This window comes from Nanorana parkeri, unplaced genomic scaffold (genome assembly GCF_000935625.1).
Source record: "Nanorana parkeri isolate BGI_ZX_2015 unplaced genomic scaffold, ASM93562v1 scaffold12, whole genome shotgun sequence".
Lineage (NCBI taxonomy): Eukaryota > Metazoa > Chordata > Amphibia > Anura > Dicroglossidae > Nanorana > Nanorana parkeri.
In genome coordinates this window covers 4,313,703-4,329,758 of record NW_017306280.1, presented here as the reverse complement: position 1 = coordinate 4,329,758, position 16,056 = coordinate 4,313,703, and the positions used below count along the sequence as shown (strand labels likewise).

The 16,056-nt window shown below is 43.9% G+C and overlaps 1 protein-coding gene across 2 annotated transcripts; it reads right to left on the bottom strand.

Moving 5' to 3' along the window:
- Nucleotides 1-5,170: 5,170 nt before the first annotated feature.
- On the bottom strand, nt 5,171-14,417 carry XRCC3 (X-ray repair cross complementing 3). Of its 2 annotated transcripts, none has more exons than XM_018556356.1 (7): nt 14,363-14,417; nt 13,283-13,420; nt 10,000-10,218; nt 9,653-9,807; nt 8,263-8,475; nt 7,309-7,355; nt 5,171-5,402 (listed from the first exon to the last, which is right to left on the bottom strand). In XM_018556356.1, exons 1-7 carry the CDS (start codon nt 14,415-14,417, stop codon nt 5,180-5,182), a joined length of 1,050 nt encoding a protein of 349 aa, XP_018411858.1. In that variant the 3' UTR covers nt 5,171-5,179. The 2 variants fall into 2 exon arrangements, with proteins under 2 accessions (XP_018411858.1, XP_018411849.1); XM_018556347.1 differs by having other exon boundaries at nt 9,653-9,811; nt 10,010-10,218.
- Between the last annotated feature and the right edge of the window lie 1,639 nt (nt 14,418-16,056).

Here is a 16,056-nt window from a genome sequence, read left to right as displayed (position 1 = left end):
ACAGTTTGGTCACCTATTTGTCCCCAGCCTGCAAACTGGTAAAGTCATTAGTCTGCGCTCTCCTCCTGGTTAGCATCCTCTAGGTGATGACTGACAGCTCCAATGCAAAGCTGAACCATGATTGGCTCAGGGTGTTGCCCTGCCTTCTTCTGATGTGAATTCTGCTGATCAAAATACTATAAGGGCTTGTTCACACCAAATGCAGACCAGATCTGCATGAGTTTCTGCACATGCAGTGTGTTTTTGACGCGTTGTGATGTGGTCTGGGCCGTTTTTGTAAGAAATTATTTATTTTATTGCCTAAAATGGGCTTTTAGTGCATTCCAGGGTGTTTGCATGCGTTCCAGAGCACGAAAAATAGGGCTTGCTGCAGTTTTTTTTTTTTTTACATGCTCTGGTGATGTGAACTAGACCCCAAAATACCATTGGAATACATTGGACGCAGTTTTGATCCGTTTTGTAACTGCTCTGCATCTGCTCCGCGCTTGGTGTGAACTAGCACGAAGAGGCTGGTTTTGGGACAGATTCTGTTACCTATGTTAGTTCTGTCTAAAAATACACTTACGTTTTTTTTTTGTTTTTTTTTAAATATGAATGGGCCAAATGATGTAGAGATATATTTGATATCTCTACATCATTACATCAATGATGTGTGTGTATATATGTGTGTGTATGTATGTATGTATGTATGTATTATATATATCTCCCTGGAGTTTAGCTTAAAATTGTGCCCTGGAAAATACTCAATGTTACTAAACCGCAATTAAAAATTTGCTTGCTTTTGAATCCTTTACCAGGCTTAAGCGCATAAGTGTGCACGTACCTTAAACCTCTCCTTCACATAGGGTTCTTTAGTAGAACAGTGCATCAGATGAATGTATACAATTCTATTGCAGGTCACATATACTGTATGTGGTTACATACAACAAGCTTTACAAATAAAAATAGGAATCTGTTTCTAAACAGTGAGGTTCATGTGCAGTTCACTGCAGTCAATAAATACCTCGTGTCAAGATTCATAAACATAGCTTAGAAACCTGTTTTATTATGCACGCATTTTTAAAAGCAAATATTTGAATGAGTCTTAAAACTTGGCGTTTGCCATAAACCGTGACATGTATCTTCATCAGCCTTAGAGGACAGTTACTGGTTACGGGTTGCTAGTTGCATCAGCTCTGATCACTACAGCTGAATATTATTACGGTATACAGGATTTATATAGCGCCAACAGTGAGTGCAGCAATTTACAATATAAGGACGACATTACCGTTACAATACAAGACAAGATGGTAAGGAGGGCCCTGCCCATGAGGGTTTACAATCTGAAAGGGAGGGGCCAGTGATTTGTCAGAGTTATTAAAAAAAAAAGAAATTCTACTTACCGGTAAAGGTATTTCCAAGAGTGTTTCAAGACAATGACCTAAGAGACGATTGGCTCTGCTTTCAACAGGTAACACAAACCAAAAAATGGTTAAAAGCCCCTCCCACCCCCACTTGTACTAAGTGTCATAAAAGTAAAACAGTCACCAATGTGTATAAGGGAAAACCAAGATAAGCCAACTCAATCCAGCAAAACCAATTAGAAGGAACCATGGGTGAGAACATAGATTCTACCCGGACTCTTGAAAATACCATTATTGGCAGGTGTAAATGTAGTTTTCCCGTAATCCTATTCCCTAATCATCTTCCAGGACATCTACCTTGGGTATCTTTCGCATGCCTGTGAAACAGCAACAAATTGTGGTACCCAGAATTGTCCATGGGCTAACCTTTGAAAGCCAAAATCCATTATAGCTCATCAAGGTAGAGTGAACAGTGAATGATGGCCCTAGAATTATTACTCATACTCCAGCATGTGCGGCGATATCTAATGTGGGGTGCAATCTTTGGGGCCATGTCATTTTAAAATTTTTATGTTTTGAGTTTATAAAGCTTTTTTTTTTTATTTATTGCTAACACAAGTGAGATTAAAAGCGCCCGTGTACCCTAGCCCAAAATCATTTTTGACCTTTTTGATTGTGCTAAAACTCAAAACATTAATACGGTGTCTAACTTGGTGACCGTTACCCTTTGGCTGTTATTTATTAAGACAAGGTACACGATCTCATAGTGACCAATCGCCATTTTCCTTTGTTCTGCTTAAAACTGAAAAGGTGAAGGCTAGTTGACTTTGATTGGGTGAAGGATGATTGTATTGCACAGTTGATCTTTGCACTGCCTTGTTAAAGGTTAAGTTCAGCACCCCCCAACCCCAGATCCATGCTAACCTGTGAATTGGTCCAGGCATTTTAAAACCTTATTTCAACCAACCTAATGGTTGCAATGGGGAGCAGTCGTTGGTCAGCATTGCCATGTGACTGCACTAACCAATGGGTTTCTTCCAGGACACATTCTTGGAAGAATGAAGGTCTAGAATAGGTTCTCGCTAATCAGCACGGTCATATGACCATTCTGACCAATGGCTGCTTGCCATTGCAAGCAATATGTTACTACATTGCCTCCAGGGCTGTGTGATGAAGTATTTAAGTGCCTGGACCCATACACTGGCTGGCATGGGCGATGGTGATTATGGTAGCTAAGCGCAGGGTGAGGGGTTAGTGTGTTGTCCATTTTTTCTGGTCCTCCTAGATGTACATGAACTACTTGGTCAAATAGTAAATTGAAGGGACTGATATTGGACATATGCAGGCTTAGAAAATGAGACGGTGCAATACAGGTTACTGCATTTAAAGAAAATTGCTGTAGTAAATAAGACTTACAGTGGAATTGGATGGTCAGAATCTGATTACCATAATGTCGGCTGCTTGTTTGTGCTTCAGTATCATAATTCCAACCTTTTGTATATACAACAAATAATAGAGGAAGCGAGTCCATTTCCTTCTGCAGGATGATCACATGACCACTCTTTCTGCCTGCGTTTGGCTGGAATCTGGACCCGACTGTTACAGAAGCAGGAAATAATTTCAGTAGGACTAAAAACTGGTTGTAAATAGGTGTTTCTCTGCTCCGTGTAGTACCTGGGGTACTATATTTATGAATGTGTCATTTGTATTTTAATGTGAAGCGTGTATCATTTTGTCATCTATGCTCTTTCATGACGATCCCTTCCAAATACATTAATATCTAATAAAAGATCACTAGATTGGCTCATACTGGTATTCTTTTTAAGTCTTACCTTTTATGAAAAAGAATAGTTTTGTAGAGTCAGAAAGTTTTGGGTAGGTATTGCTTGGTTGTATTACCCGGAGCTTCTTAAAGCAGAACTCAAAGTAAATGGCTAAACATGGGCTGTCTTTTCTGATAAAGGATGTGTAGTTCTATACAGCCACTTCATTCATAGATTCCTGCAAAATGGTACAACTAGGAGGGTGACACCATTGTCTCCATCATAGCTAAAAGTAGGTGTAAACCAATTCGCTAAAATCTCACCTAAACTATAACGTGACGTCATTTCAAAACTTGAGTATACCTGTAGCCTAAACTTTTAAGTTTTTGGATAGAGTTAGGAATGGTTAAAACGCCTGTCAGGCTGCCCATGTCCCGTTTGGGAGAATTCTCTTCACTTCCTGTCCTGGGGATGCAACAGAAAATGACAAGAAAATTCTCCCCAAAGTGAATTCCCCTATTACAGGTGTCACTGGACCTTTTTATCTTGGTAAACCGCTCGAAGATTTCCACTCAATTTCCAGTCTTGGTGGCAGTATTTACCAGGAGAAACACGGGGGGTGACTGTCTACAGTGGGGGCACAGACAGCGACACAATTTGAGAGGTTTGAGAGCCAGCACTGCGCAAATTGTTGGCTACTGGCTATCACAGAGGGGGGTGCATTTGTTTAACATATCTCCAGCACGTTGCATTGTTCAGGGGAAAGTCAACAGGTTGTGGGTAGGGGGTTAATGTGTGGTTTTTGAAATCTTATTGGGTTCTGTTTTACATGATGCTTTACATCAGGGTTAGGCAACCTCAGCACTCCAGCTGCTGTGGAACTGCAAGTCCCAGAGGCATGATGGGGTTTTTAGTTTCACCACAACTGGTGGGCTGAGGTTACCTACCTCTGCTTTACACGGTTATTAAATTGAAACTCCAGCATAAAAGTGAGTAGGGAAGGCTTAGAACCTCTGTCAGGTTTAACCCACCACCCAGGATATTGTCCTTTTCTAAAACAAAATGTTTTTAGCTTGAATTCCACTTTAAATAAGCCTCAGCACCTCACATCTATGAGAAATGGAAAGAGCACTTAGGTGGACTTACCCTTTAATAATGTATAGTCAAGAGGATGTTGTGACGAGTTTTATTAAAGAATATGGCGGGCGGGGGAAACATTATTTACCTCATTGTTCAAAGTGCCTTCTTTGTATATAGAAATAGCAACTCAATCTGGTCTGTTACATAAAAGCAACACATAAAATGCAGTAACCCCACAACTTCCTGCATTGGTCGAATGTAAGGAAATGTTATTCGGACACAGCACTCAAATATTCAACATTGACAGGAAACATGTAAAGAAAACTTTCGGGTGTTGGAAGAATTTGGATATAGGGGTTGTTTATTTATTACAGGTATTTTTATAGTGCTGATAAATTTACAAAACGCTTTACATAGTTCCACATTTACATCAGTCCCTGCCCTCAAGGAGCTTACAATCTAAGGTCCCTATCACACACAGGGCCGATTTAGACAGGAGCCAATTTACCTTCCAGCATGTCTGTGGCGTGTGGAAGGAAACCGGAGTACCCGGAGGAAGCCAACACAAGCGCATTGTCCTGACCAGGATTTGAACTGGGGACCCTCAGTGCTGCAAGAGGTACTTGCCACTATGCCACAGTGCTGCCCAAGTTGAAGTAATGTTGCTTTCTTTAGAATAAAAAGGGGCTGCTGTTGGTTAAAGCTGGCCACAATCTTAATACCTGAAAGTCTTCAACAACCATTCCTGAGAAGCTTATAAAACACGTTGGTGCATTATTCATTGTATAGAATCCAGTTCACCAAAAGAACCAGTGATTTTTTTTTTTGTTCAACAGTTGAGGGCCTGCATCTCCCAGCATCCCCTGTCATGTCTAGTTCTGTTGGTTTGCCATCTTTGATTTCAATAACTTACAATCCCTGTACAGAGAAACCTCACTGCTCCATCCCACATCCAGCTCCCTTGCCCGAGTGCACTGCAGGTGCTGGACAGTATTATAAGCCCTGTATCCCAATTCCTTTCACACCTTCTAAGTCCACTGTGTAGTAGCAGGTGGCTTGTGGAATATGTGGCGCAAAGATGACTTCCATTGTCCGTAGAACACAGTCTATGAATGGAGGAGGAGCCTCACGCTGTGTCCGCGCCACCATGAGTCTCATCAGCAGCTGGTTTGACCAAGAAATCCCCAAGGCTGGTAGCACCTTTCTATCCTGAAAACTAAACAAAATACACACAGGCAAAAGATTATAATGCGGGACAATAAATCACCCAGGATTGGAATGACTTAAAATTAGGGATGCACTGAAGCTGATACCGAATATTTGGGCAAGTACTCGTACTTGACCAAATGCTCCGTTACCGGAACTTCCGCTCAGAGGGAGATTTCTTCTGATTGGCAGTGCCGCGAGGGAGCATAGAGCCAGCTTCCTGGGAAATCAGGAAGCCAGGTGGCAGGTCATGACCCGCCTCCCAGCTTCTTGATAGGTTGCCTAGTCAAGCTTCTTGACAAGGCAGGAAGCCACACGGCAGGTCATGAGGTGCCACCAGCTTCCTGATTAGCTTCTTGACCAAACAGGAAGCTGGCGGCACGCCATGACGCGCTGCGTGGCTTCCTGGTCAAGAAGCTAGGCTGCCTCACACTGTTGCAAAGGAATGTGAAGCTGTTGTTCTTTCGAAAGAACACTGGCTTCCTGATTCGCCGAGCCCACAGTACCTAGGGATGCCAGTACCAATATTCGGGATCGGTGAGTACCTAATAAAAAATATTGGTACACGATACCTAAAAAAACGTATCGGTGCATCCCTACTTAAAATGGAGATTAAACACTCCACCATGAAACATCACTAAGTCAGGGGTAGGCAACCTAGGCACTGCAACTGCTGTGGAATCTAAAAATCCCATGAGGCATTGCAAGACCGTCAGCCACAGGCATGACTACCTGAGACATTATATGGTGTTCATAGTTTCACCACAGCTGGAGTGCCAAGGTTGCCTACCCACAGATTAAAGGAAACACAGCCTACTATCCTCAATGGTGCTAAAGCTGAACTTGTGCATGTACAGTCCTGTGTTCCTTTGTTTAAGCACCATCTGTACACACTGTAGAATGAGATGAAGGTCATACAAGCCTGGAGCTGTGACAAGAAGCTACAATGCAATGAAAGATATGTATGCAATGGATTATACTGTATAGAGCCTTGGTTCTCAACTGGTGGGTTGCCGCATGCCTTCTACTTTTCTAGGTGAGAGCTTCCTCAGCCTCCCAGTAGCGCAGCACTGTCAGTTCTCGAGCCAAGCAGCCATTTAAAATATGCTGCCCGGTGCCAAGTGTCAGCTTGAGGTGGGGTGGGCTAGGGGTATGGCTGCGAGGGATTGCTTATAGCTTCCTCAAATGTCCTGTAGAGTTGCCTGGACCGGAGTAACATCACATTCTGGTTCCCGACACCTTTACAGGGCGCGCAAGGGAGCTGTACAAGCAATGCATATGGATGGAGCTCTCCGTCCCAGCTCCCACACTGGACCCCAGGCTGAGGATCCAGGCTTTTGCATTGCCATTCACTTTAATGGTAGCCCAAATGCACCTCCCACCCACAGTTTGTACATCCGCATCAGAACGCACGGTACCCTAATGCTGTGCGTTCCATTGCAGTGCAACTTGGGTCGCGACTTAATGACCAATGATAAATGTGGGTCCTGAGGTTACACAGGTTGAGAACCACTAGTATAGAGGATTAGTTTAAACTGATGGGCAGTTTCCCTTTAGCTTAGTGGCAATGGTTCCTGGACAGCAGCGTACACACTAAATCACAGGTAGAGGCACTATATAAAATGTTATATTATCCCTGTGTACAGTTTATAAGCAAACAGGATTTTCAATTTTAGTTCCCACCACCCATTTCTAAGCTTCATACCCGTGGTCCTTAATTGGACCTGTACACATTACCCCAGACCAGACCAGACCATTACAGCATTGCTAAAACCTAAGCAGAGCACCAGAAGTATTATTATGAGAGACTGGAAACTAGTTTTATTAACACATCTTCAGTCCCATGACAACAATATTTCTACATGCCTAGAGGGCAAAGTGGCCATACAAGTCTATACCAACAGTGAGGATCTTACCCAATATGGTTCAGCACAGAGTCTCCTTCTTTCATAGCATCTGTAACCTGCAAGTGAACACAGAAGAGATACAATAAACTACAATGAGCTTGTGTCTTCCTTCATTCTCTTATATTGCATTAGAAATAACCATTTCACAGAGCGAGTACATACATTCTTTAAAGCAGGACTTAAGTTTAAACATCTTATTTTGGAGAGAGAGGCTCTGTCTAAGGTCTGGGGAAATTTCCCTTTACTTTCTGTTTTATAGTGACCAGCAGGGCCCTGCTGTTGGGTATACCTACTATGAGGCCCTGGCCATAATACTGGTATCAACAGTTAACTCTTAATGGAAAGTATGTACATGCACTCCAGTGAGATAAACCAGATGACCTTTAGCTCTGCTGGTCAACATAGGAATGTGGTTGGAAATTTCCTTTGGGGTCACATATTTCAAACTAAGCGCGACAAATGATCAAACTCTTGTGCACTTTCATTAAAATAACTTTGCCACCGACTTCCGGTTCCGGCGCCCGATGCTGTAACGGCACCTCTCCGTCCCTCGTCCCGTCACAGCTCCAATACCTGACTCCCTCGCCGCACCGAGCACGCAATTTCGGCCCCTCGAGCCCGGAACACCCACTCGCCATGGACAAATATGTGGAACGCCCGCAGAGGGCAAGGAGAGCCCTTCTGGAACACACGAGTGACAAGCCTGCCAACCCCAACATTCACCTAATATGGATATGTCCCCTCATCCAGTCTTTCTGGAATGTGGTGCTCCAATATATTAACTCTATCTCTGGTACGTACATCCACCCATAACAGAATAAGACTGTCAATGTTAACAGCACAGGTACTTGTAGAACAATCATGACAACAATAAAGTGAAAGCATTCACAGCGTAAAAAAAAAAAAAATAATAACTTTGCCTGGATTCATGGTTTATACTCAAAAAAATTATATACAGAATACCTGATTAATGCAGAATACAGGAGTTGTGAAGTCTCGGCTTAACTGATGGAGTTTGGCCCCAATCGTCTGAAGATGTTTAGCTTTGATGACGGCATCCTTTGCAGCAAATTCACAGCGAAACAAAGCAGCGATAGAGTCTATGACGATCAGGCGGACCTGACCTCGCAGGAGGAGGATGGGAAGCTTCTTGGTGATGCACTCGGTGAACATGTCCTGCAAGATGACACATTCACAATGTCAGCTGTCTTTGAATATGAGTACAGGTACCTGGGAACTGATAAGGGGGATGTACAAAGCAGCCACGGAGTTTAGAAAGAGTTTATAGTGCAGCAATACAGCTCCACCTACTCATTAAAAACAAGGTTGGAGAATGTGGCCACTTGCATACCTGTAGGACTGTTCTCGGTAGTGGCTTTTGCATGCTTTAAGAAGCAAGACATAATCAAAACTTACTAAAATATGTAAAGAATGGATTCTCTATAATGTTACAGCGCACAAGTCAGTACAAAGGCTATCAACCAGGTACAGTATGTATCTTTGGTATGAAAATGAGCCTGATATGGCTCTAAACATTGCTATGCTGCAATTCTAGTTTTGATGCTGCATTCCTGTTTTATGTGAATAACATGGCTATTTTGTTCAATAAATTCAATGTGAAGCCCTCCGTGCTGGACATCCTGCTTGGAATTAAATATGTAAACACTACACTTTTTAAAAGTCTAACTGATTATTATCTATGCCATACGTATGTGCACAAATAATATCCTGTAGGTGCCTTTAAAGCAAACTTGTAGTTACCTTAAAGTAGTTACATTTGCATCATAAATTGAAGGGTATGTGAACCCTCTTAATAAGTCCCTTGGGTTCTGTTAAATATATCATTGAAAGTGTTTTGTTATATCTGTTCCATAACTTCCATGTCAGCTGATAAGTTCCTGTGCTGCATTGTTATCAGTTATATTATTTCCAATTATCTCTGAGGACTACAGAACACTTCACCCCTATGTTATGGCAAAGAGGAGGGGGAAAGTGTCCTGTAATCCTGTCCCAGGCCAACAATGCTGCTCCTCCATAGATGCAGGACTGGGTGCTTGAGAAGCTACCATTGGTTTTATGACAGGTTAACGTTAATCTGCTATTTATAATCTGATGGTCCAATAAGGACAATAAAGGGATTGTAATAAAGGGGCAGTGTAGTCTTTCTATAATTTAGAGAAATATACACCAAGCATGATAAACCTCTCAGCTTCTTGCTGTTGAACTACAAGTCCCAGTTCCCTGCACTGGTATACTGGGACCTGAAAATGCTCAAACTTAATGGAAAGTGGGAGGTTGCCCAAGCGTGACCTATATGCAGGCTTCCTACCCTCCCAGTGTCACTGTAACTTACTATATCAGCTGCATGCTCGATGAAAACATGATCTCCAAAGCGGATTTTGCGCACGACGTCTGCCGGGACATCCGTTCTCAGTCTATGCTGAGATTTTATCATCTGCTGGAGGCGCTTATCTGGAAAGGCGTCTTCTGTGCAGATGTACACAGCCCCTACATTAAAAAGAGCATCAACTGTTCTGAAATTACATTATGCCTGCTCTTAAATTCAGATTGTAAAAGTCACTTTCTAGTGAACACTGAAAAATTTACCATGCTTGCTCCTCTGGATTTTTGTTAAAGGAAAAAAAGTATTGGGAGAGTAAAATATCCAAATCACAAACCTCAGATCGTTTAGTTCATGACTTCTCCCTGTTCCGAGCCCACCTTTGGTCTCTGGGTACTGAACGGAAAGGCAAAGTTGCAGGGCGATCTGAGTCTTTCCCGCGGAGCTCTCTCCCGCCAGCTCTGTAATGCCCACCAGGGGGAGTCCTCCTCTCAGCAGGTTATTTAGAACTCCACACCCCAGGCCCAGCTTCTGGTGCTGAGATGGGAATCGGGTCTTTTCTTTGTAAAGCTGCAATGCTGAAATCCAACAAAATAATTAGAAACGCTCATGTCCCCATGTCAAAGTCAAACATATGCAGGTAAACTGGCTCTATTAACAGGTTAGGGGGGAGGTATTGTAGAATGGTGATATACACTAGTAGTTTAGAAGCCAGCAGATTATGAAAAGGGAGTATAGTCCAGAGCAAACTTGTGGAAGGAGAAACATGAAATAGCAGCAGCTGTACTGATATAGATGAATCCTTTAAGAATCCAAATAAAGACCAAAATACAATAAAACAGCCGGCGCTTGTTCTCTTCTATACACTGAATTGATACTAAAATGAATGATTGTTAGTTGTGCTGACACCACTAATTCTTCTCACAGTAAGACGTACATTACCATCATAATAAACTGTATATCAATGTATCCAAGTGTATTGTAAATGTTGTCAGCTTGTGTCACTGGTCGTACTAATAGATACAGAGGGGAATTTATCAAACCCGGAGCAGACAAAATCTGGAGCAGCTGTGCATGACAACCAATCAGCTTCTCTCATCAGCTTCTTCAGTTAAGATTTCAAAATGAAAGAAAGAAGCTGATTGGTTGCCATGCACGGCTGCTCCAATTTGTTTAAATTCCCCTAACAATGTTGTAAATAATGAAGATAGATTTACTATCAGATCTTCTTTATTTTTATTAGTTAACCAGTGCTAACAAAGTTTACAAAACACACTTGGATACATTTCTGTATATTATGGTGGTAAAGTACATCTAAGACCCCTTTCACTTGGGCGCTGTCCATTCCGATCACCAGGGGATCCACGTACAGATCCCCTGCTGGTCGGAGCAGTGCAGAATGGATGTTAAACAATAAAACGGGGAAGGGAAGGTATATGCACAATATCTCCAATATAATCAATGTGAATGGGGGTCCCCTAACTATTAGAAATTTAAAAAAAGAAGAAGTTTTCCCCAAAAAGGGGATCCCACCATTCTTTACACAATCTACGTGACAACTAAGTGATGAAAAAGTATAAATGTATTTATTCGGTAGGAGATAAAATCTATATATTTAGACTCTACGTACAAAGAATATCAAAAAGTATATTAATCAGACAAACAGATAAATGTGTATACAAAACAGACAGATAAATATATATACATAAATTGATGACTGCATACCGCCTATGGACTGGTAAGTGAATGAGTGGGTTAATGAAAAAATGCATTTCTAAAGCCTTTGATTACTTTACAATAAGACCCTCCGGAACCGGCTTAGAGTTTGTCAACTCTCCCATGGGGAATTCATGGACAACAAACAACAGTTGAACTTCACCAACCAGACTCTCCGGTATACGTACACACGGATGGAGATTGGCTAAGGCGAGGTGAAACTACCGTCAACTCTTATCTTCTACCGAATAAATACATTTATACTTTTTCATCCCTTAGTTGTCACATAGATTGTGTAAAGAATGGTGGGATCCCCTTTTTGGGGAAAACTTCTTTTTTAAAAATTCAGAATGGATGTTACTCATGTTAGGTCTTTGGGAAGCCGGATGTAAGTGGACACGGTTTTATCTAGGGGGCTCAAATAAATCTGTATTACCTGATCCTCAGTCATGCTGCAGTCAGCACTCACCTCTCTCCCCCTCCGATCTGGGTATTGTATGCCCCTCTGCATTCTCATATCTAATCTAGGTCAATGGAATTTGCATAAGACGAGATGATGTCAGCGGTCCTTAGACTACCATAGCTCGGGGGGGAAGAGGCTGCAGGGACTGGTCTAGCAGCTCGGAGGAGGCCAAGATCAGGTAAGGAATCCTGCTTTATTGCAGCCCCTAGACCAAAGCAACCATTTAACCCTTGCAGTGTGGGGGTAGTCCCACTGCAAGGGTAAGCTTTTTATATTTGCCCAGAGATCTTCTTTAAGTCTAGGGGTAAAGAAATAAGGTGTAATACTTGCCTTATTCCTTACTCTGAGAGGCATGTGTGCAACTGGTCCACTGAAGCGTTCTAAGATGCTCCAGCTGGTGGTCGCATGTTGATGTCATTAAGAACGATGCGGGACCACTAGTTCTGCATTGTACACGAGGACGGCAAGGGGCTGGAACTTTAGAGAGAGGCAGTGAGTGCCAGAGTTTGCCCAAGCGGGGATTAAAGGGGAGCTATGGAAAGAGTAAAATGCACACAGTTTGCAGTCAACTCTTCAAATCGAAAACTGAGTAATCACAAACCACTAAACGCTCAGTTCCCGATCTTCTCCATGCAGAGGGCGGTGACTATCAATCACTGCTCCCCGCAGGAATTCCTCTCCAGTGCTCATTATAGGGACAAACAGGGGAGAGGGCGAGCACAGCTGGCACTAGAGAGGCAGAGCCAGCTGTTAATCAGGCAGCGGGGTGGATTCTAACAATATTGTCGGGATCTTTCCCGGCTGCAGCGCTGCTCTGAGTTGTCAGCATATAGCGGAGTTTTGGGTCAATGTAAATGTCCTCCTGTGACCCTAAAGAGAAGGCCAAAAATGGTTTGGCCATAGTTCTCTTTAAGGCCTTGTTCACACCAAGCGCGGAGCAGATCCAGAGCAGGTGCAGACCGGATCAAAACTGCGTCCAATGTATTCCTGTGGTATTTTGACCTCCAGTTCACATCGCAGCGTGCAGATCCAGACCAGATCCAGAGCAGGTGAAAAAACTGCAGCAAGCCTTATTTTACCTGCTCTGGAACGCATCAAAAACACATGCAAGTGCCTGACAGCCCATGTTAAACTTAAAAAAAATATATATATATTTTTTTTTTTACCAAATCCAGCCCGAAACGCGTCCAAAACGCGGCACAACCCACTGCACTGCGTGTGCAGAAACCTGACCGGATCTGCTCTGCATTTGGTGTGAACAAGGCCTAAAGGTCGAGTATTACACCTTATTACTCTACCCCCTACCCAACAAACATTTGCAGTGTCCCCTCCTTACCCTCAAATACTACAAGGGTTAAATGTTTGTTAGGTAGGCAGATTTTTTTGAGAATCCCCAAGTTCAGCTTTAAATTTTTATTTTGTTTCCACAATCCAGTTACAGAAATAGATGCAGATGGCATTACCTGTAAGTGCTGAATGTTTCTGGAGAGCTGCAGAAGCTGCTTTCTGCAAGTCATAGATGTCAGGAATGGAGAGCTGAGTCACTTTCTGCAAATCCCCAATGGAGGAAGTAAAAAGATCTTTGGCAGACTTGATGTTTGCTGAGAAATAAAAAGGATAGATTAACATTAGGGGAGAGAGGAAATTGTGATTGTACTTTAACTGCCCTTCCTTTGAAAGCACTCCTACTGTGAGAGTTTAGAAGAGAGCCCTATGTGCACTTATTGTTGCTGGGAAGCCAGCTTCCCGGCCAATCAGCAAGGAGGCGGCCAAACAGCATGGAGTCGGCTTTCCAGCCAATCAGGATGCCAGGCAGTGGATAATGATCCACCTCCCTGATTGGCCGGGGAGCTGGCTCCATGCTGCTTGGCTGGGATGCCGGCTTCCCGGGCCAATCAGCATGGAGCCGGTGTTCTATCGAATTCTCCAACTCGCCGAGACCTCCAACTCCTGTCAGCCACCCAAGAGAAGTATCAAGCTGTACAGCCTGCGCGGGCACCCGATGCCACAAGTACCGACGGGAGTTGGAGAACTCGATTATAATTTCGAAGTCGCACAGGCGCACCTTCGGCAAGTGGAGAAGTCAACGGGGAATGCACTAGCGCCATCTCGTCAAAATCTACAACGGATGTGATGTCACGAGTTGGAGATCTCGACGAGTTGGCCACCTCGACAGAACACCAGCTTCCCGGGCAATCAACAAGCTTGGCAGCGGGTAATGACACACTGCCCGGCTTCCCGATTGGCCGGGAAGCCGGCTCCATGCTAGCGGATGTACCGGTATCGACGAGTACCGAAATATAAATGTCGGTACTCGATACCAAAAGGCCGGCATCGGTGCATCCCTAGTACAATCGGAACATTCAAATTGAATTGCACATGTAAAGGAAGAACCTTTGTTTGTAAATATATTTGCACAAGACGAATGTTCAGATACACGCAGGGTGAATGACCCCACGGATTACTTATATATCAGCCCCATAGATTTATGTTGTAACCATAATCATGATCCGAGCAGCCCGCACCTCAGTGAAATATCTTACCCTTATGAACAGCGGAGATGATACGAGGATGAACATCCAACTCTGTCCAGTCCATATCTCACGAGGATATCTAAATGAAAACATGAATGTTAATCACATGACACAGTCTGGATTTCAATCGTCACCGGCAGACGAATGAGCTATAAAATTCATCAAGGATGAGTCCAGAACAGGAAGTGAGGGGAAACAGAGGCTGTAACCCTCCCCCGCTCTATCCAGAATGAAAAACAAATGTCCGGAGTTCCACACAAACCTCTCAATTACTTTGACAACCAATCACATGATCAGAACTCCGCCTCCCAGTTAAAGGGCTGCAGGAGGCGGCGGTGGCAAAGGGGGTGAAAGCCCCGTCCCCAGGAATGCTGTACCAGTTATCTGGCTGCCAAGACAACCCTCTGGATTTAAAGTAAACCTGTCCTTTAAAAAAAAAATTCAGATTGCCTGGCTGTCATGCTGATCCCTTAACTTCCAACCTGAGTCTGTGAATTTAAAGGAGTCCACACACCAGATCCTAGACTGCATACTTGTTCCAGGTCAGTGTGCTGAATAAAGGTCAGCAATGGCGATGGCCTTGTGTCTCATATGACCTTTCTTTCTTAGTCATTGTCTCGAACCAGTATGCAGAGTGCAGATCAGCAGTCATACTATTGAAGCCAGAGGATCAGGATGACAGGAAGGGGAATATAAATGTTTAGAAGGAGTCCATATGTTTGTCAGTACGGCAGGAGGATTAATATGAGCCTTTCTATAAATACAATAGATGAGTGCATGGGGTCCCAGCTCACCTCTGAGGGCCCCACTCAGCTCTGAGCAGTGCCATACAGCTCCGACACACGCCTGTCCCATCTTCTGCTCTGACACCTCACTTGTGAACGGCGCGCCCTCGTTGCAGCCAATCACCTTCTAGATAAACAAAGCTCCTCTCCAATCACCGACCACTTTGTCGGCCACTCAGTGGCCGTGGCGATAGCACAACAAATGTCACGTGGTTTTCGAATCTCTCTCCCATTGCGTCCCTTGCGCGGACGCTGATACGGGACTTGTTAACTCTTCCGCTGCCAACGGAGTAAATCCCCAGTGGTGAATAAATACCACCAAATGAAAGCTCTATCTGTCCTCAAAAAAGGGTATAAAATTCATTTCAGTACAGCGCTGCATGACGGAATAAATGTCAGTCAAAGTACCGCAGCGCTGAATACTGAAAAATGGCCTGGATGGGAAGGGGGTTTAACACCGCGGATGTCAACTGGTTAATATGAGCCTTTCTATAAATACAATAGATGAGTGCATGGGGTCCCAGCTCACCTCTGAGGGCCCCACTCAGCTCTGAGCAGTGCCATACAGCTCCGACACACGCCTGTCCCATCTTCTGCTCTGACACCTCACTTGTGAACGGCGCGCCCTCGTTGCAGCCAATCACCTTCTAGATAAACAAAGCTCCTCTCCAATCACCGACCACTTTGTCGGCCACTCAGTGGCCGTGGCGATAGCACAACAAATGTCACGTGGTTTTCGAATCTCTCTCCCATTGCGTCCCTTGCGCGGACGCTGATACGGGACTTGTTAACTCTTCCGCTGCCAACGGAGTAAAATGACAGCAGTCACGGCGCCGCCCGCACCGCTTACTACGGATACACAAGGGGTTAAGGGCTGGTACAAGCGTCTAGGCCAATCCGATACGGCGGGGAGGCTCC